The following is a 26,277-nucleotide window of genomic DNA, read 5'->3' on the forward strand; positions in this document are numbered from 1 at the left end:
GAACAGAACTTAGACAGCAATGAATCAATGAGTCATAACAGCACTACAGCCGTCCCATGGGCAATGGACAGTGTGTTTCGGGCTGTAAGCTAGGCAGAAATTTATATTCCTGTGCTTCCCCTGATAGTTCAGCAGCCTCTTGTAGATGTTAAGATGCTTAGCTAAGTTTTTGATACCCAGTGGGCTCTTAGGGCCTTATGCAAAGCCTATTACCTAAAGGGGCTCATATGAATTAGCTTGGAACATCCTGCCAAAGAACAGCAAAACCATCCTATGACACTGCTACCTATGAACATGTTGATGAACGAATATGAAACCATCTTCACTAGAAGATAAACAATCAGAAATGTTTTATGTAGCGCAGATAAAAGTACGTTGACACAGAAAATAGAAATATTGCATTCTCACAAAAACAGGTACACAAAAGATCCTTTTTATATGAAAGACGTAAAGTACAAATCGGAATCCACCTCTGCTAAGCCTTCTCATATTTGAGGACAGCAATGTCATTCTAAAAAAGTGGACTGAGTGAAGGGATAAAAGAGACATCTGCGCCTGGGTTCAGAGGGCTATAGAGGCGGCCCCCCAGCTCTCTTCAGCACCACCATGCGGTACGTCTCATACAGAGGTAGGACCATGGCCCAGAGTTCCAACATGACTAAGTTCCTGGAGAAGGTGTTGTCTTCCAGAGTAACAGGGCAGCCTGTTGGTTTAAAAAATAAGTATCAAGCATTCTGTTAAAGGGACAGTGCTTGATGGAGTGAAAAGCTAGCCAGCTAAATGAGCAGAGGTATGCCCGCGCAACTGAAAGTTGTTATACTTGTGCTGACATCAGACACACAAAATGATTCAATGAATTCAGTGGACCGCCACACAGGGCACCCCTGTGTGCACTATAGGAATATCAAGATGTGAGTGGTGGTGGTAACTGGTATATGGTAAGCTGCGTGATAGATGATTGAGAGGACATCTTTGTATATCAATAATACCAACAAACAAATAGCAAACTTACACTGACAGTTAATGTCGGAGCAGATAGAGAGCTCAACAAAGAAATAAAATAGTGCATATCAAAATGAAATCGACAGAGGCACAACATATTAATTGGTGTGAAAGGGGCAACAGAGCAAACTTTTAAGGGCAAGAATGTCTGTGACAGGCTCTAATCAGCCCACTTGCCAATTTAGTTTAAAACGTTTGGTAGAAAGTAATGCAGCTAACATTACACTAATTAATTAAATTCCTTAGCCGCATGCACCTCAGCGGGGAAATGGTACTATTTTGACAATTGGAGATGTCCACGGTTCCTACGCTCTTTTACATCGTACTTGTTTCAAAAAGCTCCCTCAGGATTATTATTGCCATTATCTTTTTATTCTTCATAAACTATTATTGGCTGACTTGCAACTTCACAAATAGCTTCGAAACATTAAAAACGAAAAAAGGAAAACAATGGCCAGCTTCATTGGCCCTTCGCTGATGTAAGAAATTCTGGGTGCTCCGAAAGCCATCTCCTGCACCCAGCCCTCAACTCTGGTAAAATTCTGAACCCTACTATGCACTTTTCCAACCCACCCACACAGCGACTTGTCTCTGAAGTGAGTGCAACTTGTCACCATACTCACTGTTTAATTTATTTAAAAAAGCACCTTCCTGCACTAAAACAATCAATGGAGAGGTTTTCCACTTTCTATGTGTGCTGCACCATGGGTGTTGCCTGTGAAAATCCAACACAATGCCCATGGAACACCTCTTTGACGTAGAGTAAGACAAGGCAGCGATTTGCTCTGCCTTGCCTTACTCCAGATCTATGAGGCCATGCAAAGCCACGCCACCAGAGCGTCATAAAAAGTGAAGCTCCAGCAGCGCCGGCCTCTTGTAAATCAGGCCTTAAGTGTGTAGTCCTTAAGTTTTGCTCAGAAGTACACAGCTGGCCTATTCAATGTTGCCATGCCAGATACCAAGGCTGTGTAATTTTGATTCCACGTCATGCCTCTTTAGCCAACCACCAGACACTGCCTGCCCCTTTAGCTCACTCCTGCATGCTCCTACGTTCTCCCTTTGTCACTGTTTTTCTGTCTTTCTCTTTACCTACTATTCCCCTTGTTTGTCCCTGTCTCACTCTGGGTCAAAGTCTGATGAGATAAAACAAGTGTCAGTCTCCAAAAATAAGTGCTGTGAACCCCACCCCAATCACCAGCTCAAACTAAGCACTGCCTATGCTGTCTCCTCACTCATCTCCTCTCCTCACCACTTAGAGAGAGGATGAAGCAGCCTCTACAGTGGTTTCCTGTTGCAGGATGTCCCATAGGCACAGTATCCCTCTTCATGAAAAAAAAAGCAATCTTAATTTCCAGTCAGGGCCAGCTTTTGGCATGGGTGAGGTGGGCCTAGGCCAAAGGAGTCAATCTTCATAGGGGCTTATGGAGCTGTTTGCATTAAGGTCCTGCCTACAGCAAGGACTCTCCTCTACCTTGGCTCCAGCGATTTAGTCTAAAGTCATATCAATAATTTTTAATGTGTAGCGATTGCTGTATTTAACACCCTATCAACCCCATTCTGTGCCCTCCCATCTACCTTTTGCCCCATGCGGCTAAACACAAAAACCTTCTCCCACCACGACAAACATCTTGGCATAATCAGACAGAGCAAAGCTGGGGGAGGTTCAGATGAGTTGGGGGAGGTGCAAGATGTTTGAGTTCAGAGGAAAGTCGTTACTGTGATGTAGCTAGCAGGGGTGGCTTCTTTTCAATGGCGAAGTAGCGCTGCCCCCCCCGGCTAAACCAGGAGATGAAAGATAAAACAATATTTATCATTTTATCTTTCATCTGCTGGCTCAGACAGTAGCATGTTCAGGGTGGGGCGGGGCTGGGCCATGGCAGGTGGAAGGAGTGGAGTGCACTTAGTGCGCATGTGTGTTTGGTCGGCTATGTCAGGCCGGTCAAACACAAATGCGCACTTAGGTTTCTCAGCCAGGCTGGAGAAACTGCACAGACCCCAGGGTTGTTTCTGAGTGGCAATCCAAGCCTCTCAGTTCAATTCTGGTGCTGCTTTCATGCTAGGTTCAGCATGAAAGCAGCGCCAGGATTTCTGGGGAGACTGTGCTGGTGTCCCAGCGAATGGTGGGACACCACAAGTAGACCAGAGGACCAATGCGGCAGAAAGCGGGTGCAGCGACGGGAAAAGGTAAGTTCTTTTATTATTATTACTAAAAAAAAATATTTGCCCCCCACCCCTTGAGATTTGCCACAGCCACTGCTGGTAGCTGGCCAGGGACTGAACTAATAACCCACCCCCAGTGGCCTCATTTTATTCACTGATAGCAGCGAGGGCGGCAAACCTCTTTTCTACCCAGGGTGCAGTCTGAGCAAGTGCCATCTCTGCTTCCAGTGGTGCTGGGTGGCATTAACTTGAGGTAAAGCCGCTGTGCAAGCTGGTAGAAATTGGGAAACGTCAACCGAGTGAAAACAACTTTATGTGAGAAAGGAAACCCGTCATCTAGCACTATTTTTGACCCACTGCAACTTTAAATCAGACCTTTATAGACATACCTTGTGCATTTTTAGACCAGCTGTCAATGCTGGGTTTCTGTATACTTTCCAGTTCCTCGGAAGATATGTCCCTCAGCTAAATTCGTCAATTAAAAGCTGCTCCACTACACGACGTCACATTTTTAATGATCTCACTGATTTCCTGCACGTTAACAAGTGGCTATTTTTTCCCAACAGACCATATGGCGACACTGGTGAAGATATTCAAAATGCAGCCCTTGCATTATAGAGACCATAGAAGAAGAGAGCAACACCAAACTCACGGAGTAAAAGTTGAGAGAAAGCTGGCTTTCGAAGGACCCGGAGCTGCCGTTCTTCACGTGAACCGTCGCTACTCTAGAAGATGGAAAGAACCGTGTATGACTAAAGGATGCATGAGTGACAGCAGATTCATTCTTTATAGCAACCCCCCTTCCCTGGAATAGGTAGTGGGTGGCAGGTTTACCTCTGATCGAAGGCTGCTGTGTTCACCAGGTAGTTGGAATGGTAGGTGCACGTGAAGGAGTAGTTCACAGGCTGGTTCTTCACGATCAGCGTACTATCATTCGACACAATTGAGTTGTGGAAGTGGTAAATGGGATTTTTGAACTGGAAAGAGAAAACAAACCGTCCCTGACATCCTTCACTTTATAAAGTAACTCAATAAAACAAATGTTGCAGAAGTCCTGTTACATTTCATTGTGGGTATGAAGATTAATTCTAGAGATGGCCTTAATCTCCTTGCTCAGGAGGCGAAGTAGTCACATTTTATGCATTCATTCACTAATTATTCATGTCAACATACTTCAAAGTTTTCTACAATAGTGGTGGAGAAACTTGGCCTTTTCAGAAGCACAGCAGCACTCACTGAAACAGGTCAAGCATTTAAGTTAGCTTTTAGTTCTAGCAAGAATCAGCTCTAGCCGTCTAGGTCAGGCTATCACCATCACAGCACAAAACACAGAGAGAGGGGGCAATAGGTTAGGCTCACCGAGCTGTTAGTTGTTTCAAATGTTAGGAACATTTTTGCTAAGCCCACATTACTACCATTGAGTGATGTAATTGTAATTTATGGAGTATTGGAGTTGATTCAGCGATTTTGTTGCTGCAGTGGTTGTATGAGTCCGAATTAACAAAGCATTCCACAACACTGCACCAAGCCATACCAATGAGCACCACTCTAGCTCCAGTAGAACTACAAAATACAATTCACAAATCTACGGATGAAACTCTCCACCTCTATGTCTCCTACAGGTGACAAGTCCTAAAAAGAGAAGTATCAGGACACCCAAGTTAGGCAGTATGCAAGTGAAATCAGAGCATGTGGCATGCAGGTGAAATTATCAAAGTTACATCACAGGAAGTGGCATCACAACCCATGACTTTACAGGAAGTGACATCATAAGAAGTGACATTAGATCTAAAGGCCTCAGACATATGTAGGTCTATCATGAGTACATTGAGTGCATTATGAGTACACATACAAACACTCCTCGCATTTAATGCCTACCTGACACAATGTAACACACGTAACGCAATGCAGGGCGATGTGCTGCCTTGTGCTCCTGTGATTTTTTTAAACAAATCAACTCAACCAGGATTTGTATGGCACTATAAATCCCAAAACAGATTTTGCATCAGTGTTGCACCAGGAAAGTGACACAACCCTAACGCAAAATCTGTACCTCAACTTATGCATTGTTTTTTAAAAACTCTGCCACAAAGAAATTGGGAACAAGGAGAAGTGGGACTGTTAATCCATTCTGCTTAGTTGGTTGCAAAGTCTGAATTTTAAAATATCTTATGGGGTTAAGACACCTGCTGCAGAGGTCTTTAGGTTCCTAGTAAATCTGAGAGAATAATAATAATGGTAAGCTTACTTTGGTGGTTAACCCATTTGCTGGAAAGATCTGTGTTTTGTCTAGTGCCCCTTTTAACTTAAAGTAGCATATATGGTTGATGTGTCTCCTGCAAAGCACATCATGTAACATGTACAGGACAGATTTTTATTTTATGTGGATGGGTAAGAAGGTAACACAGAGATACTTTTGTTACTTCCAGTTCAAAAAGTGTATTCCTTCTAATATAGTGCAGTGAGCTATGAAGGACTCCCAACACCTTGTAACCCTCACTGTCTTATGTAACATATCCTGAACATAGATGTACAAACTTGTGTGATTGTATTCCATTGTAATGAGTTTGATTTAAAGTGTTTGGACACCGTGTATTATGATGAGTAGCGCTGCAACAAAAATAAAAATAAATCAGCATTTAAATTGTTATTTTTGTGTAAATACCGGGATAGACCAATACATATGACATTCTGATAGCAGTGCATGCATATCGCACATATGCGTGGACTTCACAAAGTCAATGTGTGCCTTTCTTAACTAATTGTGAAATGCTAGCAAGCTGCAAGCCTTTGTTTTCCTCCACTGCATTTACAGCTGGATGTTAGGCTCCAGATAGGTGGGAGGCAGGATAGTCCAAAAAAAAGAGACCTGAAGGCCCTTTAAATTTGGCCTTCGTTATGGGCCCAGCCGGAGCATGAAATATGAAAGCCCCCTCGCCGCCTGCACGTTGTTGGTTGGATCCAAAGCAGACAATGTGCAGGTGCTGCTAAATGTGTCCTGGTGTCAGAAAATTACACCAAGACACGTTCAGAATTTTACAGTAGGGCCCAGCTTCTTCTTGGAAGGGTGGACGGCACCCACAAGGTGAAAATAGTGGGTGGATGCCGTTCACCCACATGTACCCACGACTTGTGCCTTGGTCTCCTATCCTTTCCATGGTGAGACCTCTGTGCATGAAAGCTTACTGCATTAGTACTAAAAGTGTGAGGTGCCGAGGGAGTGGTGGGAAAACTGGTAAATACCTCCTACTAAATCTGAGGTGTTTAGGTAAAAGTAAGGCTTGTTTTAGGGCTGCGGCCAACAACCCTATAAAAGAGTAAGCCTATTGCTATTCACAAACTGCACTTCTAAAGCTACTACAGCCCTAAAGGTGACAAAATAGTAGAAAATGTATTCCAGCTGAGCTTTGACATTAGTCAAGCACCACAGAAGGTCACTCATAGGTCGTGCAACACACTTGCATATAAACTAATTAAGACATGGTCTTAAAATAACACTCACAGGAGCTGATGTTAAATAAATGAAAATATATCTGTAGTTTGTTTTATGTCAAAACATTATAATTATTAAATAATAATTTTAATATTTTAAAATGTAGCCATGAACACAATTTAAAAAAAAATTACATTAATATGCTCAACGTTTTAGAAATAATATAACTTTATTCTACACATATTGTTTACCAAAATGTAATACCTAGTAAATAACAATAAAAATGTGTTACCGTGGGTAATATTTGTTAAAACATTTCTCATTAAATCAAATAAATATATGTTAATTATTTGATTACTTAATGCACATTTAATGTATTGACATAGTATGCTATAGCATTTTATTTGATTAGTTTTAGGATTGTTATAAGTATTTTAAATTATTTTACATATACATTTTTATTAAAATATTTTAAATATTTTTTAAATAATAACTTTATATTTGCTCATAGGAAGATCTCTGTGGCAGTTTTGGAAATCTTCCCTTACGTGTAAAAAGTTTTTAGTAGTAACTTTACACTTTTAAACTCTGTAATAGCAGGCTCCACCAGGGAGTTAACACGTCTAAATCTACACTTAGCTGTAAATTTACACTTGTAAATGTTGAATAGCTAAACACTGCAAATGTACACTTAATTTTAGTAGTAGTAGATTTACATATGAGTAAGCATACACTGTAATTTTACCTTTGTGAATAGGCCCCAAAGTTACGTGTTAATTTACTCCTGTTTTTGTTAATTGGGCCCAAAATGTCCAGCGAGGTCAGAACAAGCATGGAAGATGCAGAATGGCATTTAAGTGCTTCCAAGGTTTTCTCATACAGCACAGACAACAGATGCCTCATGGGCATCACCAGTGAAAGCTTCGCACAGGCCTCCGCAGTGCTTGCTTCCATAATGCACCCAGAACAGGTATGGTATACACATTCCATTTAGAGCACAGACAGCAGCAGTACAAGCCCCAGTTGCATATACAGTGGCATAACGCAGCCTCTGAACCCCTGCAGTGCAGGAGGTTATCACCCTTCATGGAGCCCCTTTCGACCTATCACTATGAGTATCTCTGAGATATGGGATCCTCGGCCACTCGCTGCATGTTGCTGGGCGGCCTCCTCATGTTTTGTTACAGCACTGTGAATATGGAGAGCAGTATGCGGTGTCTGGCAGAAAAGGCGTAGAGGAAAGTCATCAGTTTCAGAGAATTAATTTTCTAGACCATGCACTCAACTGTCAACTCAAAGGCCCAGCAGGCAACTGCTGAGAACACAGTTTGAGAAACCAGGCGAGATGTAGAACAAGTCAGCACAGGCATTGCTCCTGCACACACAAACATGTACAGCCACTCACACACGTGCGTATCACCTCTGCAAGACGCAGCAGTGTCAAGAAATGTTTGTCACATTCACGTTTACTACTATCGGCAGACGTCTGTCCAGCTGCACGATAGCAAATGCATCATAACGCGGCTCTTCAGTTAATGTGGCTTCGTACATGAAAGGTCTGCAAGTTCAGGTGCCTGAGTACAATAAAACTAATATCTAATAACTAATAACATTTAAACCGAAATGTATTCAAATCTTCTGCTTGTATTTCAAATTAGACTCTCATATTTGTGATTGTGCCTAGCAGCATGCTGCTCCAGAACTCTAAATTACTGATTAGTCCAGTGTTATTGAGTATTGGTTGCTGAGATTAGCCTTTTGTTTTCAAGCTAAATCCATTGTATACATTCACTCCAGTTTCACTGTGGCAGGTTTAAGTGATAGGCGTTTGGTTTGCATAATAGGGAGGGGGTATGTGAGTTTATGCAGATGCTTGTTGGGCCTACTAGCCGAGTGAGAGGAAATTAAGGGCCATATGTATGAAAACTGGAGCGTGCGAATCGCAAATAGCGATTTTTAAGAAATCGCTATTTCCGAGTCGCAATTGGCCATGTAACAATATTGCGATTTGGAAATAGCGATTTCTTAAAAATCGCTATTTGTGATTTGCGAAGCCCATTTACCGAAAGGTGATGACAGCTTCCCCAGACACTGGAAGTGTATTACCTGCATTCCTAGGGCTGGAGGGAGGAAATTCAGGCACTGACGCGAGGAGGATGGTAACAGGGCTTAGACTTAGAAATTCAATTAAGACGTTTTTAGCAATGGTCTGCTGATTAGAACTCCTAAGGCACTGCCTATGATGTAATAGGAACCTTACAATATGGTCCAGTATTGTTATTTAGGGATTCCAGTAGCATAACTGACCACAAGACCGGAGGTTAAGTGATTTATAAATGTCATCAGAAAACAAGAGATGGCAAGACTGGGCACACAATACATGTCATCAGTTATTATATTTTTTAGTATGTATTAGTAACGTAGGGCCTGCTTCAGAACTCAGCCGACGGGTTACTCCATCACAACGGTGATGGATATCCCATCCACTGAAATCTAAATCCCATAGGATAGAATGGGATTTAGATTTAGGCAGACAGGACATCTGTCACCGTTGTGACGGAGTAACCTGTCCACCGAGTTCTAAATCAGGCCCATAGTTTGCTATCTGAGACCAAATAATATTTTTGTTTCTAGCCTGTGTATTCTTTTTGGTTGATGATGGTGTGGAAGCTTACCAAACAATAAAGTTTTGTAAACACCATGACAAAACAAGCGCTGGCAAAACCAACAGGCTGGCACTCAGTGGCAAAATGCTTGTTTTGTTTTTTTCTTTCTGCACTTACTGCAGCACGGCAAGTAAAGCCTTGGGAAGTTGGCTACCGTGTGGCTCCTGCAGGTTTATTCTAAGTCTCAGTACTGAGGAAGGAGGAGGGCAGACGGGCTGGCAGGACACACTCTCTCTTGAATCCAATATTATGGCCCTCATTACAACCCTGGCAGTCGGTAATACCGCAAACAGGCCGGTGGTAAAAAATATGGAATCACGGACGCGGCGGAAATCGCCAACACAGACAGCCACTTTAACACTCCGACAGCCACGGCGGTAGCAACAAACACCACCAACAGACAGGCAGAAGTCAATGTACCACCCACCACATTACAACCCGCCCATCCGCCAGTTTTTCTTGGGTGGTACCAATGCCATCAAAAGCACGGCGGAAACAGTACTTGGAAGGGAAATCACTCTTCTTTTGACACTCAACGAAGAGCTAGAACACCATGGAGCCCGAACTACAGGTGTTACCGATGTTGGTGTATCTTTTAATCTACCAGGAGTACTTACGGCAGCGGCGATGACCATGGTGAGTACTGCACCTAGCACACAGGGGAGGGGGGGAGGAGAAAAGAGAGTGACACATACACATGCAACACGCAACACTCCCACCCTCACCCCCAACACCATACACACAAACACATGCAACAACATTACATATACACCCTGTAACCCTCTGGAAGAATGCAAGGAGAAAAGGAATTGAGTCAAATGAGTGTCATATTAGAAATAGTCCGATATACATTACAAAATCAAAAACAGTATTTACAATATATACAATATGTACATAAGGCGGTACGTTGTCCACTCAAATGTCCATGGGCCTCTGGGCCAAAACTCATAGGCCAAGCACACACTTGACTCCTGCCTCAATACGGAGTGAACACTGCAGGGGCATCAGGTCAAAAACACACATGCACCTCAGGGGGACGGTGAAGGGGTGGGGGCACCTCAGCCGGAAGATGGGACAACGCCACTGCTCCTGGAGGGGGGTCCATGCCCACAGCGATGTCCTGGGGAGTGCAAAGCCAGTCTCTCAAGTCTCCCAAGTGGGTGGTTTGCCCACTGCCAGGTCCTGGGGAGTGCAAAGCCACAGTCTCTCAAGTCTCCCAAGTGGGTGGTTGGCCCACTGCCTGGTCTTGGGGAGTGCAAAGCCACAGTCTCTCAAGTCTCCCAAGTGGGTTGTTTGCCCACTGCCTGGTCCTGGGGAGTGCAAAGCCACTGTCTCTCAAGTGCGTGGTTTGCCCACTGCCTGGTCCTGGGGAGTGCAAAGCCACAGTCTCTCAAGTCTCCCAAGTGGGTGGTTTGCCCACTGCCTGGTCTTGGGGAGTGGAAAGCCACAGTCTCTCAAGTCGATGCCTTTCTCCACAGGTTCTGGAGGGGGGTTTGTGCCCAGTATGCTTCATCCTGCCAAGGATAAGGTGAGTGGATGCCTTTCTCCACTGGTTCTAGAGGGGGCTTGGTGCCCAGTGTGCTTCATCATGCCAAGGATAGGGTGAGTGGATGCCTTTCTCCACTGGTTCTGGAGGGGGGCTTGGTGCCCAGTTTGCTTCATCCTGCCAAGGATAGGGTGAGTGGATGCCTTTCTCTACTGGTTCTGGAGGGGGCTTGGTGCCCAGTGTGCTTCATCCTGCCAAGGATAGGATGAGCGGATGCCTTTCTCCACTGGTTCTGGAGGGGGCTTGGTGCCTTGTGATGCAACACTTGGGGTGTGGCAGTTCACAGTCCCTCACCTGGGTGTCTGAGCCACGAGATTTGAAGTGACCAGGATGCATGATAGTCCATGGAGGCAGGGCTAGAGTCCATCCAGTGGCAGCTACGTCTACACTGTGGTGATAGTGCCGGTGCCACTGGGGTGCTGCCAGTGGTGGAGGGAGGCTCCAGCCCCTCTCTTACAGCCTCGGACGGCTGCTCACTGGGTCGGCTGCTGCTGGCAGTGGTGCTACTATCAGCTGTGCAGGTGGCGGGGCTTGCGGCGGTGCAGGTGGTGGTGCTGGCCACGGTGCAGGTGCTGTTCCTGCCAGTAGTGGGGGGAGGATCCAGCTTTTCTCCTGCAGCCTCGGACGGCTGCCCACTGGGGCTGCTGCTGCTGACAGTAGTGGTGCTTGCGGCAGTGCAGGTGGCAGTGCTTGCAGCAGTGCTAGTGGCGGGGCTGCTGGCGGTGCTGGCTGCGGTGTGGGTGGCGGTGCTGGCGGTTGTGCTGGTAGCCACCAGCCCTTCACCTGCAGTCTCAGACGGCTGAATTGACTGGCCTGGTGTTCACCTTGGGAGCTGCTGGTGTCTCCTTGAGTCTGGCAGCTGGAGCCTTTGAGTTGGCCTTGCTGGGTGGTTGTGGCTCCTTCCCCTTGCTGGATGCTGTCCCCTTCTTCACCTTGCCAGGTGGCAGAATGGACTTTGCCTTGGCAGGGGTTGGTGGCACACTGGCTGGGCGGATGGGTGCCCCCTTTGATCCTCTGACAGCTGCAGGAACCACAGCAGACGTGGACTTGGTGGGTGAGGTGCTGGGCTGGGTTTTGTCCACCCTAGCCCGAGGGGAAGAACAGGGTGGGGAGAAGGGAAGGGAAGAGGTCAATGTTTGCAAGGAAAATCTTTTTAGGGTCAATGGGGCGGGAAGAGGGAGAAGGTCTGGGAGTGGCGGAAGAGAAAGTGGTTGTAGGAGGTGTCTGTCTGCTGAGTTTGGGTGCAGGTGCATGGGCTGGAAGTTTTTGTGAGATGGATGGCTGTTGGGTGGGTGGGTGCTTGTGTTTGTGTACTTTGGGAGGAAGGGTCACAGACACACTGGGAGAGGACACAGGGGACGTGTACATGGATGTTGGGGTGGTGACTGCCAGTGAGGGGTGTGTAGTGATGGGCGTGCTGGTGATGGAGGTAGTAGATGAGGATGTAGTGCATGCAGGTGTGAGTGCAGATACTACTGGGAGGGAGGTGGATGAGGAGGAGGAGGAGGACACAGTGGAGGCAGTGGATGTTGGTGTGTCTGCATGGGGATGGTGCTTGTGTGAATGCCTGTGAGATGAAGTGTGGTGCTTGTGTTTGCCTGAGCCACTTCTGTGTGTTGATTTGGGTGAATTCTGGTCTGAAGGTGTGCTTGGGATAGGTTGGGGTTGAGGGGATTGGGATTGGGTAGAGGAAGTTGGAGGGGGGAGACTGGAGACAGGGACAATGGCTGTCATCAGTGCGGAGGCCACAGCCTGAAATGCTCTCTGTTGGGCCGCCACGCCAGAGTGAATGCCCTCCATGTATGCATTTGTTTGTTGCAAATGTCTCTCAACAACCTGGATGGCATTCAGAATTGTTGACAGCCCAACAGTGAGGGATCTCAGGAGGTCAATAGCCTCCTCACTGAGGGCAGCAGGGCTGACTGGGGCAGGGCCCGAGGAGCCTGGGGTGAAAGAAATGCCCACCCTCCTGGGTGAGCAGGCACGGAAAACACGCTGAGGGGCTCCTGGGAGGGAGGTGCTGGTAGGGGGGGGGGTGGCTGTACCTGTTGCTTGGGTGGGCACCGAGGTATCTGCCACTGCCAGAGAGCTTACAATGGAGGAGAATTCGCTGTCTGTGGTGTCCCCTTGTGTCCCCGTCGTGGTGCTCCCCTCGCCCTCCGTCCCACTGGTGCCCTCACCGTTGGTGAATTCGGCCTCCAAGCCCATGTGGGATGCAGCTCCCTCCGTCGCTGGTGCCTCAACTCCTCCGCCAGATGATACTAATGCACACAAGGACAGGGTGACAAAACAAAAAGGGGGGGAGAGACAGAAGATACACTTGGTCAATGCCAGCATCAACACTACCATTGGTGTACACAACTCATAGGGAACAGCCCTATGATGCCAGTCACCAGCCCATGCAGTACAATGCCTAACACCACCAGCTGCACACCTGAAACAAACAGGGCCCTGACCAGTAGTAGATGCCAACTGACACTATTGGGTTTGGAGTGCTTCAGAGCCTGCCCAACAAGGGACCTACCCTGCCATGTTCGCCCTGGCCTAGGGGCACCCACAGTCCAATCCCCACCCAGGTACAAGCTTAACGTGCGCAAAGTACTGAATCAGATTTTGGACTCACCCCCTTGTGGCTGCTGTAGTGCCCTCAAGCTCCCATCCAACTCCGGATAGGCCACCGCCAGGATGTGGAACATCGGGGGGGTCAGGGGACGACGGACACCACTTCCTCGTTGGGAGGCCAGCCCCAGCTGGGCCTCCGCCGTCTTCCTTGCCCAGCGGCGCAGGTCCTCCCACCCTCCCACCCTTTGCGGCAGTGGGTGCTCCGCCTGTCAAAGACCCCCAAGGAATGCACCTCCTTGGCGATGGCACTCCAAATACCCTTTTTCTGATGGGCGCTGACCTGCAGGAAAAAGACAGCAGAAAAGGGAATTAGTTAACCGTCCGGACTGTCACACTCATGGCCCACCATATCCCTCCCATCCCCTGATGCACATACATTGACCACCATACATGCAGCACTCTGGCCAGGATGCCTCAGCCCCCCCCTACATGTGGCCTTCATAGACAGCACTCCATACATTCATGGCCCACGCATCATGCTCACAGTGTACTCACCTGTTTGTCTGGAGGACTGTAGAGTAATGTGTACTGGGGTAGGACCCCATCCACCAGTCTCTTCAACTCCTCTGCAGTGAAGGCAGGGGCCCTTTCTCCAGACACATGAGCCGTTGTCGCTTCCAGACACAGGTCACAGCAGCACTTGCAGTGTAGGTCCTCTCCTGTTGAACGTCAGGTAGCAAGTGAGTGAACAGATAGAAAATGGTACCGTCACTTCCGGCGTACATGGTCATTGGCTCCTGGAACCCATAGGGCCCAATGATAACCAATGCGAAGTTGCATGGCAGTCGTCAACTGCCTACCGCAACGGCACATAACGCCAGCAGAATTACCTCATTTCCACTTGTCCCTCCTCACAGGTCAGGCAGCCGCCATTTCAGGGGGGCATAGGCCATGGCACCTAACTGCGTCACAGCAGACATTGGCACAGCAACTGACTCTCGGATTCACATACTGGTTCTTTAAAGGAAGAAATGCATCATTATTGCATCAGATGTGTGATTTTGACCCTCTGCTCACCGTTTTCCCCCCATAGGCTTCACCGCTGAGGATGAATATGAGATGGTGACATCCTCCTGTGTCCAGACCCCTGGTGGACCTTGCGACAATGGAGGACAGACACATTATTCTACCATACAGACTTGATCGGGCCACAATCCAAGAACTGTGTGCCCAATTGGAGCCAGACCTGATGTCAGCTATCCGCCATCCTACAGGTATTCCCCCTCTAGTGCAGGTCCTGTCAGTGCTCCATTTCCTGGCAAGTGGTTCCTTCCAAACAACAGTGGCCATGGCATCAGGGATGTCTCAGCCTATGTTCTCAAATGTGTTGACCAGAGTGTTGTCAGCCCTGCTTAAACACATGCACAGCTACATTGTATTCCCCCAGGTGGAGGATCTGGCCACAGGGAAAGCTGACTTTTATGCCCTGGAACATATCAGCAACATAATTGGTGCCATAGATGGTACACATGTAGCATTTGTCGCCCCCCCCGGAGAAATGAACAAGTGTTCAGGAATAGAAAAAGCTATCACTCTCTGAATGTGCAGATGGTGTGAATGCCAAGTTTCCTGGCTCTGTGCATGACACCTTTATTTTGAGGAATAGCAGCATCCCATATCTGATGGGCCAACTGCAGAGGCTAATAGGTGAGCCCAAGGCCCCCAGTATATGTTGGTGTGTGGGTATGGGGTTGTCGCTAACAGTTAGTGTGTGTCTGACAGTTGTCCCTCGATATTTGGAGGTGACTCTGGTTACCCCACCCTCCCATGGCTACTGACCCCAGTGATGAATTCCAGGACAAGGGCAGAGGAACGTTACAATGAGGCACATGGGTGAACTAGGAGGATAATTGAAAGGACTTTCGGCCTCCTGAAAGCCAGGTTCTGGGGCCTCCATCTGACAGGTGGATCCCTGTACTACTCACCCAAGAAGGTGTGCCAGATCATCGTTGCATGTTGCACAACCTGGCCTTGAGACGACAGGTGCCTTTTCTGCAAGAGGATGAGACTGCAGATGGCCTTGTGGCAGCGGTGAAGCCTGTGGACAGTGAGGAAGAGGAGGCAGAGGAAGAAGATGTGGACAACAGAAGTAATATCATCCAGCAGTACTTCCAGTGACACACAGGTAAGACACTGTAACTTCACTTTACTTTTCAGTTTTCTGTTGGACATTGTACATGGCAGCCTGATTTCCCTATGTCTATGGCCACTTACTGTACCATTTGCCATCTCTAATTTCAGATCTCTGTGACCCACTCTGGCTCCTGGTATGTTTACTGCTGCCCACTAAAGGTCATGCAAATGTTTATATAACTGTACATATGACTTGCAAGGTTTTCAGACTGTTGTACTAATACATATTTCAATCATTTGACAGACTCAAGATTTGTATTTGTTCCAAGGGTGTTTATTTAAGTGCTCATACGTATAGGGGGATGTGCAATGGGCTGGGGTGATGGTGGAGGAATGTCCATTTAGAGTCCAGTCTCTTGGTATCACAGGTGCATTGTCCAATGGGGCATAGGAAGGGGAGTAATGGCAGTTCAAGGTGGACAGGGTGACAGAGTGGGACAGAAGGGTGACAATCAGGAGAGTCCTATTTTCGGGCAGGGGTCTTGGCAATGTTCTCTGGCTTCTTCCTGGATCGCAGGGACCGTTTGTGGGGTGGTTCTCATTCTGCAGGGGGTGGGGGATGTGGGCTGTTGGTCCTGTGGTGGGGTCTCCTGTCCACTAGCGCCAGCAGAGGTGGAGTGCTGTTCATCGGTTTGGCTAGTGTCAAGGGCCCGTTGGTGTGCCAGTGCCTGCCGTTTGGTGTTGCCCATGTCAGCCAGCACCCCTGCAATGGTGACAAGGATGGTGTAGATGTTTTTTAGGTCCTCCCTGATCCCTCCTGCAGCCGCTGGGTCTCCTGCAACTTGTACAGTATCTGGCCCATGGTCTCCTGGGAATGGTGGTATGCTCCCAGGATGTTGGTGAGTGCCTCCTGGAGAGTCGGTTCCCTGGGCCTGTCCTCCCCCTGTCACACAGCAGTCCTCCCAGCTTCGCTGTTGTCCTGTGTCTCTGTCCCCTGAACCGTGTGCCCACTCCCACTGACCCCAGGTCCCTGATCGTCCTGTGTTTGTGGGGTTGCCTGGGTTCGATGTAGTGGTGGACACACTGCTGATTGACGTGTCCTGGGGACAGTGGCATGGGCGCATTGGGTGGGTGCTGTGCTGGTGTTTCCTGAGGGGGGTGTGTCTGTGGTGGGTTGGGACTGTGGCAGGGTAACCGACTGTCCAGAGGTGCCGAATGGGCCAGGTTGGTCATCGTGATCCAGTCGAGCAGAGCTGCTGTCATCACTGTGGGCCTCCTCTGGCGGGAGGGGTCCTGTGGGGATGAAAATGCAGTGTTATTGTATCTGTGTGTGCCATCTTGTGCATGGGTGTGTTTCCCTGTATGGTTGTGACTGCCCTGTCAGCTTTGCCTTGTGTGCGTGGGCTTTGTGGGCTAGGTGACTCTCTCTAATGGGCATGCTGTGGTGATTGGTGTCCATGCAGGTCTGTGATGGGGGTCCATGCATTGGTGTGGCATGCAGGGCTTGGCTTGGGGATGGGTGGGTTGTGATAGTGGGGTATATGTGAGGTGGTGGAGTGATGGGGTGAGGGTAGGGGTAGGAGTTTGTGATGGCACGCAGGTAGGGAGGGGGATATAGTAGTAAAGAGATGACGTACCAGAGTCCAGTCCTCCTGCTACTCCTTCAAGGCCCTCAGGATGCATTTTTGCCAAGGCTTGCTCCTCCCATGTTGTTAGTTGTGGGGGAGGAGGCGGGGGTCCACCGCCAGTACTCTGTACAGGTACCTGGTGTCTAGCAACCACGGACCACACCTTCCCCATAGGTCGTACCACCTCTTCCTGATGTCATCCCTTGTTCTTGGGTGCTGTCCCACAGCGTTGACCCTGTCCACAATTCTCTGCCATTGCTCCATCTTCCTAGTAATGAACGTCTGCTGCGCCTGTGATTCAAATAGCTGTGGCTCTCCCTGGATGATTTCCTCCACCATGACCTCTGAAAACCTGGGGTGTCTTTGGGGTGCCATGGATGTGGTGTGAGTGATATGTGTGAGGATGTGTGGAGTGATGTGAGGGGTGATGTGTTGTGGTGTGTGCTGTGAGGTGTGTGGATGGCGTATTGGTGATGGTGTTCTGTGGCTCAAATTGAGTGGGTGCTCCTGGCTTGTCTTTCTCTTTGCTTGCAATCTTCTTTTTTCATAGAAAGGGTTGTGGGTAATGTGGGTGGGTGTTTTATAGTGGTGTGAGTGTGTGGTGTGTATATGTGTGTCAGGTGTGTGTAGTTTGAATTGTCCAATGTGGTGGTGTTTTGTAAATGTGTGGGTATTTTAAGCGCAGTGGTGTGTACTGCCAATGGTTTACGACGGTTGTAAGACCGCCGTGGTGATTCATGGGTCCTGATACTGTGGGCGTATTCCTGTTGGCATAACAGTGTGGGTTTTGGTACCGCCAATTTATCACTGACCTTTGGGCTGGCAGACTTGTGTGGGTGTCTGTATAATGGCGGATTTCTCTGTGTGGGACATAATACCCGTAGCGGTATACCTCCGTGCCCACGGTATCTTGGCGGCCGTCAGCACGGCGATAAGGTTGGAATGAGGGCCTATGTTTTTAGTTTAAGATTCTCCGCTGCTGACAGGCAGACAGGCCAACATCAATAAATGTTACAGCAGGGTCTGCTTCTGTCTGCTTGAGAGAGCAGCTTTCACTCACAGTGGGGCACAGGATGCATAGGTTGTAGTTTCATACTGATAATTGTGCGGTTATAGTGCTGCAATTATCATGTTTTTGTTAGGCTGCTATTGTGGCATGTCCTGTATTGCTTAGGTTTGTAGACTGCACTTGCTATACTGTAGTTGTGTTTTCCTGTTATTGTGCTTAGAATTGCAGAGACAGTATTGTAGACACACACAGAATTTCTTGTGGCACTGTTGCAGATGGTATGCAGTATTGCATTTCTACAACCTAGTGCAGCAGGGTTGTAATGTTTTGGTGTCATGTTTCTGTACTGTTGTATTACTATTTGCAGGGTATAATGTTGCACTTACTATGCAGTAGACCTTACCAGGGTTGTAGGAGACACTACATTTCTGGGGGAGAAGGGCAGAGACAGCCTTGGGGACTTTTCATTGACCCTATGTAAAGTGCCCACTGTCCGCGAGCAGCAGGCTTTGATAAACATATACAACTGCATAATCCTGAAATGAAAAAGTGGATTAGTGTGAAAGGCAGGCATGCAGTCACAGTTTGCAAGTATGTTTTGTTGTTATTTAAATTCTGCAAAGTAATTGGAACTTGTGAAAATGTGAAAAAAATTATATCTTCATGCACCAACCAACCAAGAGTGAGAATGGAAAAAAGGAAAATGTTCTTAGTGACATTCCTATACCTCACAATGGAGGTGGACTAATCAGAAACCATTCTTTGCACTGTTCAATGTGGATGAAAAATTATTTTGCAGTTTTTCTGCATGTCAACTGACTCCATCTTCTCTTTATGTTGGTCGCATTTGCAAAAATGATACAGTTATTTGTGGGACACAGCTGGCCTTTAACCATGTTTTCATTCGGCAGAGACCACTCGGGCTTCTATCAGCCTTGAAGCATTTTTCAGAGTATGTCTACCTGTTCCAGAACTAAAGAGTACTTGAACATATTTGATAATATAGTTGATATAGTAATCAGGCAATTAGTGCAACAGCATAAATTGAAGCCACTCAAGCTACAATGGAGCATTTATTCTTCAATACAAGTCTAGAGGCTCTAACCTAGGCTTTAACATACAAAATGTCATAATAAATTGAGCTTCAGCCTTCTTCCACTTACTGTTTTGGTTGAACTTGAATAGCGGAGTCACTTTTACTATATATTTTCATGTTGTTTTTGTGCATGTATGCCTTTATGTGCTTATGTGTGTCTCTGAACCAGAGGCGGCTGCTGGGAAAGAAAAGTGGTGGTGAAGCGGGGGGAGGGGTGTAGCATGGGCAAATGAATAAAATAGCACTTACCTGCCAGCTGCCTTGAGGCTTGTGTGTTTCTCTGCTTCTCTCAAGTCCTGGCAGTCCATGCACAGGCTTCTAGACTCCCCTATCAAAACACTGCTCTCATGCTAGTAATACCTAGTATGAGAGAAGTGTAGGGATTGGTCTGAGCTGCCTAGTTTGGTGCTCAGACAGGGCCTAGGAGCCTGTGCTTGTTCTACACCCAGCTGTACAGCACAGCTCGGTTGGAGAGATATGAGTGCGCATGCCGGCTTGTCCATCCGAAGACTGCCAGCCAAACTGACATGGGTACTTGCAGCAGTGCCCACCACCCCTCCTCACTGCTGCAGCTGCTTTCAATCAGGATGGCCCAGCCCGCCCGCTCTTACAGGGTGAGATCAGGGTTGGACTGGGACAGAATTGCTTCGGGCACCAGATTAAAAGTAGTGCCCACTAGTGTATCAGATAGTTAAAAAAGTGGCACACATTTGCGAATCAGGGCAGTTTTAAATTTATAAAAACATAGGCCCTCATCCTGACCTTGGCGGGCGGCGGAGGCCGCCCGCCAAAGTCCCGCCGTCAGGTTACCGTTCCGCGGTCGAAAGACCGCGGCGGTAATTCTGACATTCCCGCTGGGCTGGCGGGCGGCCGCCTTCAGGCCGCCCGCCAGCCCAGCGGGAAAGAGGCTTCCACGATGAAGCCGGCTCGGAATCGAGCCGGCGGAGTGGAAGCTGTGCGACGGGTGCAGTTGCACCCGTCGCGTATTTCACTGTCTGCGCAGCAGACAGTGAAATACATTTAGGGGCCCTCTTACGGGGGCCCCTGCAGTGCCCATGCCAGTGGCATGGGCACTGCAGGGGCCCCCAGGGGCCCCGCGACCCCCCCTACCGCCATCCGGTTCCCGGCGGGCGGACCGACGGGAACTGGATGGCGGTAGGGGGGGTCGGAATCCCCTCGGCGGCGCAGCAAGCTGCGCCGCCTTGGAGGATTCCAACGGGCAGCGGAAAACCGGCGGGAGACCGCCGGTTTTCCTGCACTGACCGCGGCCAAAGCGCCGCGGTCAGAATGCCCTGCGGGGCACCGCCGGTCTGTCGGCGGTGCTCCCGCCGACCCTGACCCCGGCGGTCTAAGACCGCCGGGGTTAGAATCACCCCCATAATGTATAGGCCTAATGCAAGGTATGGGAGACTGTATGCAGTTGTGCTTAATCCAGGGAATGTTTGTGATAATATCAAGATAATTATAAACAACAGTAGATTCCATCACTTCCGCCCATGAAGCAGGCCCACAAACATCCAAAAATGACCATGCTCTCATCTGTGAACCCACTGTTTCATGAAGACTTGAGTTGATTCATAGCCAGGCATCTGGTTTGAGTCTGCTGAAGCTTTCAATGACTTACCCACCTCTAGCAACTCCATCTTTGGCAGTGCGATTCTGGCATATGATTGAGTACCACAGATATGAAGGATGTTGCTTAGAATGTTCTTGCAGCCCCTTCATGAAAAGAGCCATGCTGAACGTATGTCAGCAGTATACGTTTAAACTACAATTCATTTTTTCAGTTCCCATACATTTTATACAATGAGAAAGGAGCAGAGGCTGCATTACTGCATCTGTGGGGCTGCATTGCTGCCTCCGTTTAAACATCAGACATTGTTCAGTCGTACCTGGGTACCCTCCATTACTAATCTCTTTCCTGGCAGTGGAAGTCTGCAGGCATAGGGTGGAGAGGCATGAGCCAACATGAAGCTCAGCTTTGAGATGACAGGGTACAGATCATGAGGTGATGTGGCTATGTTTTTTGTCCCCCTCTTCCCGTCAGAGTTAGGGCTTGAGCAGCAGTCATCCAATGAGATGCCATCTCTGCTACTGGCTAAACTGTTGCTCTAAAACACTAGCCTATGCAGACAGTCACAAAATTGCTGGTGGGTGTGTGTATGTGATACGTTCAACAGTAGAGGTCACCTTACCTTCGCTTCTTCCCTCAATCAGCACGTTCTTTCAGGACACACAAAAAAGACACACTATTACTTCCCCTTGTCACATACCAATTGTCACAGTCTTTAGCGCCTCTATCACCCAGTCCAACAGTCATAAAAAATCTTCCATGTTTCCTGGGGGTTTTTTAATTTAAAAAAATCCTCAGATGCAATGCACCAGGGAGGTAGTGTGGGTGTCGCACTAAAGCGGTTAAAGATGGCCACATCTTCTTACTTTTATAGTGCCATAAAACATCAAGAGATGTGACTGTAAAAACAGAAGGAGTAGATGAATCTCTTAATAAAGTAGGTGAAATGGGAGATAATTGTGTGTGTTGAATAAATAAAGGAGGTCATCTTGAATTCGGGGGGACATCCATAGAAAAATAGGGAGGAATCTTCTCCTATTTATCTTTGTTTTTATTCTTATTTTTATTTTTATGTTCATTTTCGTTTGTACTATGGAAATACAGTTTGAATATGTGGTATATGTAGTTGATCAAGGGTAGTGCACAAAGTAAGGTATGAGTTAACACCTCCAGATTAGAAAAAAGTGTGAAATTATCAATATGACCTCGATATATATGTCTTCACCATAGGAGCAGTAGGGCACCACAAATATGGAGCTTGTGAAGTCATTACACTAAATTTAGAAGTCCAGGAAAGTAAAACCCATATCTGGGCACTTTGGGATTCGCTGATTCTTTGGTCCTGGAGAAAGCCAATGACCCTTTTGGACAAGAGTGGGCTGAAACATGTCCATCCGACCAGGTATGTGTGAAGGACACGTAATTTGTTCCTATCACATTATATTTGTTTTTAAACATACCCTATCCCAGCCATAGTAAAGTTGGATTGCAGCTGAGTGATAGAGGCATTTGTAGATCATTTTCTTACTTTCACTGCACTTTTTAGTATTTTTGTTCACGGATCCCTAATAGTTTCCTGGATTTATGTGGAAACTACTCCCTTTGTTAGGGGAAAGAGGAGACCCCATAATGATGCTATTAGCTATGAGTGCACTGGAGTAATAATATATTTGCACTAGAAAGGAGTTGGTGAGGGTCTCCCAAAAAAAATAGAGGGACTCTTGGATAAGTGGTTACACTCCCAATACACTTGTATATATGGGCAGTCCCACAGCATGTTGACTAATGTGCCTCGCTGCCTACAACATCTGAGGTATATACTGTTATCTATCTTGCTCTTTGCCAAAGATGTTGTTCTAGTATAATATGGTCTACAGAATATCTTCAGCAGTACAAGTCTGAAATCTGAAATTGATGACGACTTTCCATGGATATCTACATACTTCTCATGAGGTGTCATCCTCAATCCGCACTAGGTCCCGTTACCATTTCTCCTTGAGTGCTGTCAGGGAAGATAGACTGTTGTTGAGCAGTGTGGCATAAATCTGCAACACAACATGTTTGTGTAGGGGGACACTCAGGACTTTAATCTCTAGTGTTGCCTCTTCTTCAAACTCATCCAAGTCTCCTACAAGTGCCCTCAGTATATTTTTCATCTGCAAGTGGAAAATTTGACTACCTACCATGTCATATTGTTTCTGAGGTTCCTGAAAGGGTATCACATCCCCATCCTAACAAACATCCCCCATTTTGGAGATGCACAGCTGCTCCTACTTCTTGTATCCTTTTATTTTCTTTAGGTCCCTCAATACATCAGTTTTCCATAGTGACGTCTCAAGAGTTAACTTCCCTCCAAAACCTAAGTTCACTGTCATTTTTCCCCACAAACACACTACCGTAGCCGTTAGGTGTGGCGGCGCACTCGCTCGGTCCTCCCACACAGGGATCTCCGGCATCCCACCAGGGCCCATAACCCGCCTGTCTGCCATCAGGGCAGTGTCCTGCTGGGTTGTGTACACCTAGTCATTGACCATCATTAGCTGGAATGGCTAGAAGTGCAGTTTTAGATTTGGAAGAGACACTTATCACATCTACCTCCATAAAGTGTGGTCAGGGGCCTCAAATGGGGTGTTCAGCAAGACGAATAGGAATTTAGGTAAACAAATCATCTTGTTTAGGGCTGCCCTGCTCATTATCTTTAGAGGGAGTTGTCTCCAATGCTTGACATCATTTTCATAATTCTCCAGGATTCTGCCAAGGGTATTGATATAAGGCCTATCTTGGTCAGTTATGAAGAAAATACCTAGCTACTGAAATCGCATGGGTTCCTATTTTAGTAGAATAGAAAATAGCATTCTTCTGCACATTCCCATTTTGTCAGTCGGGGTAAACTGCTGATCTGGCCCAATGGAGTAAGGTTTCTTTCCAGGATGGCTTCTACCTTCACCAAATAGTCCCTGAAAGCTGCTAGCTGTCATGGAAAACAATGCACCTTATGCATTGCAATGAACCACTCCCTTGGAACTGAAATGACACACAAAACGTCCATTAGTATGATGATGGGGAAGAAGTACTTATGTGGGCTGACCCAAAATGTGATTGACAAAGGCTCTTGCAGCGGCTGAAGGGGGTGACACAAACACACCAATGTCTTAAAGACAGTTAAAGCTGCCAAGTTAGACCTGAAATGCATCTGTAGAGTTCTCCTCCGTTCATACTCAATAGAGGAAATAAAATAGAATAACAAGACTTTATTAGGTCACAGAAAGTGACCTTGTCTTGCTCTCAGGTTACAAAGTCTGGCAATAAGAAGTGAAACCAGGTGCATGCCACTACATACATTTTTCATTTCTTGTTCTGCATATACTTTAAATTAAATCATTGCTGCAAAGAAAAAAATATAATTGGCATGCGACTTGCAATCTTACTTGTGGATGTGCTTGTTTTCTCTTTGGGAGTTATGTGTGCAAGGCTGCGTTGGTAGCTGAGCGAGAGAACGAGACAATGTTGGGATGGGTGAGTGACATTTGTGTAAAAGCAAGCATGCATAAATAAGGCCCAGATTTACTAAACATTTGCAGAGGTCACCTGCCAAACTCTTCCCCCCATCCGTCTGCCTGTTTGGGCTGAAACCCACCGGCCCTATTAGGAGTTCACTGCAGGGCAGGAACAGGGCCTTAACATTGCAGCGGGCTCCTAACGAAGCCGGCTGCAATGTGGCGGTGTGGGGGGGTACAGCAGCACCCGTCGCGCATTTCACTGCCCGTAATTCCAAATTTTAAACGTAGCTATTATAGTTTTAAAATTGACCATCTTTTAGCAGCTATGCTCCAAATTTCGGGTAAAGCACCCCCTAACCTCTGAACGTAGTGATAATTCATCGACTGGCACTAAGTCTGTCTGAGCTACTCTAGAGTCCACTCTGTCTGTAAACAAAATCCCCACATACTGTAAAAGAGATGCCCAATAATGGAATCTAAAATTCGGCATCGCCCAACTTTTCTACTTCTAGGAAACGCCAGGTATCTTATGGACTGCCTCACTTTTTTATACCGCCACATGAAATTTGAACACATAATATTTTTTTAAGTCAAAGTCTAGCGGTAGTACCGTAAATAGATATAGATTTTTTGGTAACACAATCACTTTAAGCACATGACACCTGCATATTAAAGTTAAATGTAACTTGTTTATTCGGCTTAGCTCCTGCCTACTTTTGTTCAACGTTGGTGCACAATTAACATTAATAACCTGTCCACTTCAACTGTAATTCTAATCCCTAAGCATAATACACTTTACACTCACCTACTATGACTAAAAACAATGACCTTTGTACAGACTATCTGGTTCTTCCTTTTATTATGAATATAAACAGAGAAAGCACCAAAAACATCAGCCTCCTGTTATATTTCGGTCAGGGCGCTCACAGGTTCTGGAGAAAGTACCGCAATGTCATCAGTGTATGCTAAAACTTTAGTGTCCATCTCTTTTAAACTGATAGGCCTTATGAGACCATTACCCTTTAACCTGTTGATGAAGGGGTCAATTTATAACGCAAAGAAACGGACATCCCTGTCAAGCCTGCATCAAAATCGTGATTTCAACTGATTGCCCTCTCATCAATTAAAATCTGGCCACTGGCCTACAATATAATGCTTTCATTGCTCTAATCAGCCCAGGGCCACACCCCTTTAGTCAAAGTATTTCCCACAAGTATTCCCATGACACTCTGTTGCAGGCTTTCTCTAAATCGGGCACGATCATAGCCACTGGGTTCTCTGCCACTTCTGCTACATTAAACGGGGTGATTGCCCATTTTATATGGTTTGTCATACCCTGCCCCGGAATAAACTTGTGCTGCCGTGGGGACACCAGTTTGGTTATGTTCCTTCCATGCATGAAGCCAGAATTTAAATAGAGTTTATCATCACTATTAATTAATGAGATTGGTCTATAGAAGCTGGGATTCATCTGGAGTTTCCCATTATTTAAAAAAACCTCAATGTTTGTGCACCCTCAAGAGGCGGGTGGCAGTCCTCCGCATTGTACACCCCTAAAGATATCAATCATATCTTCAGCTTCTTCTGCAAAAAATATTTTATAAAATTCTATTGAACTTTTTTGTCTGGCCTGCCGCCTTGTTGGAGGCCAATGTGATTTCGTCATCAGTAATGACTGCTTCTAGGGATTCATAATCTTCTTTCCTTAGACCCACTGTCTTAACTTCCCCCAAAAAGGCTTTCATTTGCCACAAGGAAGGGCCTGTAAGATCCTGATAAATTTCTTGATAATATTTCTTGAAAACTCTTGCAATAGCCTCCATTGTGCTAGCCCAGCCTCCCTCTCTGTCTACTACAGCTTCAATACATGAATTTGATTCCTTCTGTGATTTGTGAAGGGCTAGTACTCTTCCAATTCTCTCCCATAATCATAGAGTCCAGCTCTATGTGTCTGAAAGTTTCTGGCATG

The 26,277-nt window shown here is 46.8% G+C and overlaps 1 protein-coding gene across 1 annotated transcript in view; it reads right to left on the reverse strand.

Moving 5' to 3' along the window:
* The window catches only part of TECTB (tectorin beta), a 230,403-nt gene that overhangs the window by 157,809 nt on the left and 46,317 nt on the right, over positions 1-26,277 (reverse strand). The window contains exons 4-5 of the mRNA XM_069242215.1: positions 3,997-4,139; positions 3,815-3,887 (exon numbers count right to left, since the gene is read on the reverse strand). Coding sequence (XP_069098316.1) covers positions 3,815-3,887; positions 3,997-4,139 — 216 coding nt within the window. The remainder of the gene's footprint in view (positions 1-3,814; positions 3,888-3,996; positions 4,140-26,277) is intronic.

The sequence above is a fragment of the Pleurodeles waltl genome, chromosome 6 (genome assembly GCF_031143425.1).
Source record: "Pleurodeles waltl isolate 20211129_DDA chromosome 6, aPleWal1.hap1.20221129, whole genome shotgun sequence".
NCBI classification, from domain to species: Eukaryota; Metazoa; Chordata; class Amphibia; order Caudata; family Salamandridae; genus Pleurodeles; species Pleurodeles waltl.